This window comes from Corvus hawaiiensis, chromosome 6 (genome assembly GCF_020740725.1).
Source record: "Corvus hawaiiensis isolate bCorHaw1 chromosome 6, bCorHaw1.pri.cur, whole genome shotgun sequence".
In the NCBI taxonomy this organism is placed as follows: Eukaryota; Metazoa; Chordata; class Aves; order Passeriformes; family Corvidae; genus Corvus; species Corvus hawaiiensis.
Window position 1 is genome coordinate 54,473,068 of NC_063218.1, and position 4,572 is coordinate 54,477,639.

At 51.8% G+C, this 4,572-nt stretch overlaps 1 protein-coding gene across 1 annotated transcript; it reads right to left on the reverse strand.

Annotated features, from left to right (window-relative positions):
* Positions 1-2,241: 2,241 nt before the first annotated feature.
* On the reverse strand, positions 2,242-4,329 carry CHST14 (carbohydrate sulfotransferase 14). Its single transcript, XM_048308289.1, has one exon. The coding sequence runs from the start codon at positions 4,267-4,269 to the stop codon at positions 3,298-3,300; it is 972 nt and encodes a 323-aa protein (XP_048164246.1). The 5' UTR covers positions 4,270-4,329; the 3' UTR covers positions 2,242-3,297.
* Between the last annotated feature and the right edge of the window lie 243 nt (positions 4,330-4,572).

Here is a 4,572-nt window from a genome sequence, read left to right on the forward strand (position 1 = left end):
AGATCCGGGGTCATGGCTACCAGCCAGCATGGCGACTGGCAGCCTTAATGCATTTATTTCAGCCCCAGTGCCTGGCCAGGAACTTGGTTATTTCTGTGAAATCCACAGGAGAAGACCCACAGGGAAGAGGAGAAACCTGACGTACACCCCAAGCTGAGCATGGGGACCAGAGGGAACATGTTCCAAACCCCTTCCCAGAGTCACATTGACAAAAGCCAACAGCCTGGAGTTTGGAAAGGCTGGAACGAGGTTTTGCAGGTGTAATGTTGGAATTAGTAAAGAAGATGACACGGGAAGTGAGATTTTTGGAACAGCAAAGGACCTGTCTTGCTCCCTGGTCCACAGGGGAATACCAAATCAGCTCCAAACTCCAAAAACTGAGCAGAAGTAGTGACTAATGACAAAATACAGTAACGTGTGGTACTTTAGAGGGAATCAGGTTTCTGTGTCACAAGGTGGAATTGAACTATTGGGGTGTCTCCACATCCCTGGACAGTGTTCTACAGGGAGAACACAAGAGCAGTGGGGTCAGGGATGGGATTCATCAGCACAAAATTGGAGTAAGCAAGGGAGGGAATAGCAAGGACAAACCTCAATGCCAAAACCTTGGGTTGTTCACTTGGGGAAGTTTGGGGCATTCAGTGCAGAACTGAGGATTAACAAAATAGAATTCAAAAGAGGAAACATTCCCTTTTGATTCTGTGGCATAACTGCACGTGTAGGGATGGAAAGGTGGGAAAAGGAGCTGCCAGACCAGAACAGATCCAAACCAGTTGATAACTTCATGTTTTCCTCCTTGTTTGCACCTGAGTTCCCTTCCTCCCTGCTCCTGCAGCCATCACCCCTTTCCCTGTGCTCCAGGGGACGGCTGGATCCTGCTCAGCACCTCTCACCTCCAGCGCCTGCTGTCAGCTCTGGAATCTCCTCCTGATTTATTCCACCCTGGAGAAACACCTGACAAAGGAAAGAAACGACACAGCTGCAGAGGGAGCTGACTTTTTTTCACTCTACTTGTCCAAAGCTGCCATGGAGAATTGTACCATTGTCCACAGATAAAATGAAACCCAAATAATGGAAACCTGATGGATTTCTCATTTTTGCTGACCTGCAGACAAAACTTCTTCCCAAGCTACAAGCCTCTACCTGAATTAAAATCCTCCTGATGGGAAGGTACAAGGAGGTGGGAACCTGTTTGCTTTATTTAAAGAGAAAAGGATGATCAGTGATGCCCAGAAAAGGAGTGAGAGAGTCAGAGAAAAGCAAAATCCTGTGCACAGTAAATTAGATTAAGGGGACAAGAGACAGAAATTTAATATAGAGAACAGAAGCTGCAGCAGATAAACAAACAAGCAGCATAAACCTTTAAAACTACTGAGAAATAAACACTTAATTAAAAACCAAGTCACCAAACAAGTGGGAAATGTTCCCAGAAGCAAAGATAGGAAAGTCTCACCAACTTATTCCTAGTTAGGGAGACCTGGAGGTCAGGTTTAATTACAGCTCAGCTCACCACCCCCCCACCCCCCCTCCCAGCAGCATCTGTTTTACAAAACAAAATCTGATTCCCAGCCGGATCTGGTGCCTTTGGCTGGAGGACAGGACAGATCTCCACCTCTTCCAGCACCGGGCACCAAAACCCCTGGGGACAGACAGGAATGCTGCCGATTTCAGAGGGGGCACGAGGGCAGCAAAGCCGATTTCTGACCCATTTTTGGCCTGGGATCAGTGCCTGCAGATTCAGGACACAGCCAGGAGCTCAAATCCATGGATGTTCCAGTCACTGCCCTCATACCCAGCCATGACCGCCTTAGCAAAGGTAAAAATCCCTCAGCCCAAACTCTCCTTGGCCGCTTACCCCAACAGTGGGCTTGGATGCAGCTCCATGCCCTTCTTTCAGAACATGTTAAAATCCTGAAGAAAACACCTTAAACAGGGGGAAGGAAAATTAACAGAGGAATCCCAGGAAGCTGCCAGCTCCATAACCCATCCCTACCACTTTGTACCAACTGCACAGCAATTAGGAGCCCATTTTGCTGCTTTTCATCCCATTTCCCTGTGTCCTGTTATGCGTTTGGCTCTGAAGTGTCCCTTCTCCATGTGTTGGTGCTGCTCTGGCAATTAAAACATTAATTAATCATGACATGAAAAACCAATTCATCCCATCTTTGTGTTGCGGTTCAGCATGAGGGGCAGAGGCCTCTCCAAGGACACAAATAATCCCAAGGAAAAGCACTAACAGGCTAATTAATATAAAAACTTTATTAGAAATGAGGACACAGCCTCCTAGGAACAACATCCTGCGTTATCTCCCAAACTTTTACAATTTCAGAGCCATAATTAAATACAAGAGCTACAAAAAGGGTGTGCACGGCTACTAAAGGAGGGAGAATCAACCCCCAAATTGCCATTGTTTCAAACATGGCTGGAGAAGGGGGTTTTCCACAGTGGTTTCCATGCAGGGACCCACGAGGCTGTGAGCTGGCACGTGGCCCGTGGGATTTGTTTTCCATCCTAAAGACCAGGATGAGCTTTGATCTTATCCCAAGTCTGTATTGCTTCAATTCAGAGAAAAGAGCAGAATGTGATGGCTTGATATTGCATCTGATACATGATGTTGGATAAATAGTTGTACTTTCAAAATCACCCCCCAAAAAAAGGCATATTATCCTACCCCTAATTATATTTCAATGGTAAATAATAATAACAACAATAATAATAATAATAAAAATAGTAATAAAAATAAAAACCAGAGGTACTACTGACACAGAAAAAAATGACCAGCCTCATTTAAGCACCATCTACAATGAGAAAACAAAGGATAAATGTGGCCTGGTTTTACAAAATATTTTTTTTTTTTCTGCTTATGCCCAAAACCCACCCAGGACCAGTTTAACAGCGCTAATTTTTAGTGCATCAACTGCCACGTTATGATCTCAATTCAACCAAAGTCTAGTAAAAAATCCAAAAAAGGAAGAAAAATGCTTAAAATATATAAATTTCTCAGATTCCCTACAGGAGTTTTCCATGTCGTGCCATAAAAAAAGGATTTAGAGCAAAATAGAGATACAAAAGCTACTGTGCTTGAGCCAGCAGCATAAGTAAACGGGAAAGTCAGAGCAGTACAAAAAGGATCCTAAGTAACAAAGGCAGTAGAAAGTATTTTATATAAACAGTGCTTGCAAAGTATAAATTTAGGAAATAATGCATAGAGGAGCATGCTTCACACAGCAGCAAGAGCTGTGCGAGCAAATCCTTGTAGCCAAGGGAGAATTCCCACCGGCTCCCGACAGGAGCAGCTCACTGCCTGCAGAACTCGCTGGTGATGTTGGGCAGGGGGTAGGCGAAGAGGGAGAAGTCCAGGATGTATTTGGGGAGGAGCTCTTTGATCAGCCGGCGCTGGGTGTTGCACAGGTAGTAGTGCAGCGTCTCGGCCGTGACGGGCTTGTACCAGGCCTGGCGCTCCGGGAAGCGGACGAAGGAGGGCGACTGGATGTGCTCCAGGACGTGGTTGGCGTCGGCGTGCAGCCGCTCATAGGAGCCGATGAAGTCGTACCTGACGGCGCAGGGCTGGCACAGGTTGTAGATGGGCATCCAGTGCTCGTTCATGCGCTCCACGTCCTCGTCCAGCAGGTACCGCAGGAACTCGGAGAAGGTCACGTCGTCGCCCGCCGAGTTCCCCCCGTTCTTCCGGTACCGCCGGACGATCTCCACGCCGTACTTCTGCTGGTACTCCTTGATCTCCCCGAATTTATTCCGGTAGGCCGAGAGCAGCCTCTCCATCGGGTTCCGCACGAAGATGAACTTGTAGTAGTGCTTCAGGCGGTAGCTGATCTCCTCCGGCTTCATGTCACCCAGGAACACCAGGTCGCTCTTGTGGTCCATCTTCCCCTGCACGTCCACGCTCTCCAGCGCCCCGTCCAGCACCTTGAGGATGCGCTTCCAGTTGGAGCAGGCCACCTTGGGCACGTAGCAGTAGAGGAAGCGGTACTTGTCGCTGACCAGGAGGTGCCGGAGCACCGTGCGGCGCTGCCCGGGCGGCAGCTCCCAGACGCTGCGGGGCATCGAGCGCTGCCCGCACAGGGCGCGGATCGTGCGGTTCCGCGTGTCCCGCAGCACCTCCAGCTCCAGCTCCGCCGGCGAGTCCCGCCCGTCCCGCCGGGACGGCCCCGCGGGCGGGTGCGGCGGCGGCGGCCCGACCTGGGCGAGGATGCCGCGCTCGATCATGAGGAGGAGCCCGCTGGAGGCCAGAATGACGCCGAACATCAGCATGGAGGGCAGGAGCGCCGCGCCCGCCGCGCCCCGGGAGCGCGCCCGGCTGCGGCCCGGAGGGACCGCCCGGCGGGGCTCGGCGGGGCCGGGGCCGCGGGGCTGCATGGCCGGGGGCTCCCGGGCCGGGCCGGCTCGGCCGGGGCTGCGGGGGGGGTCCGGGCTCGGCGGGGCGGGGCGGGCGCGGTGACGGCGCGGGGCGGAAGAGGCGGCGGGACCGCCCCGCACTGAGCCCGCCCCGCCCGGGGCCCTGCGGCGGGGACAGCGGAGCCACGGGGTAACCGAGTAGCGGGGGTGGAGGGGACC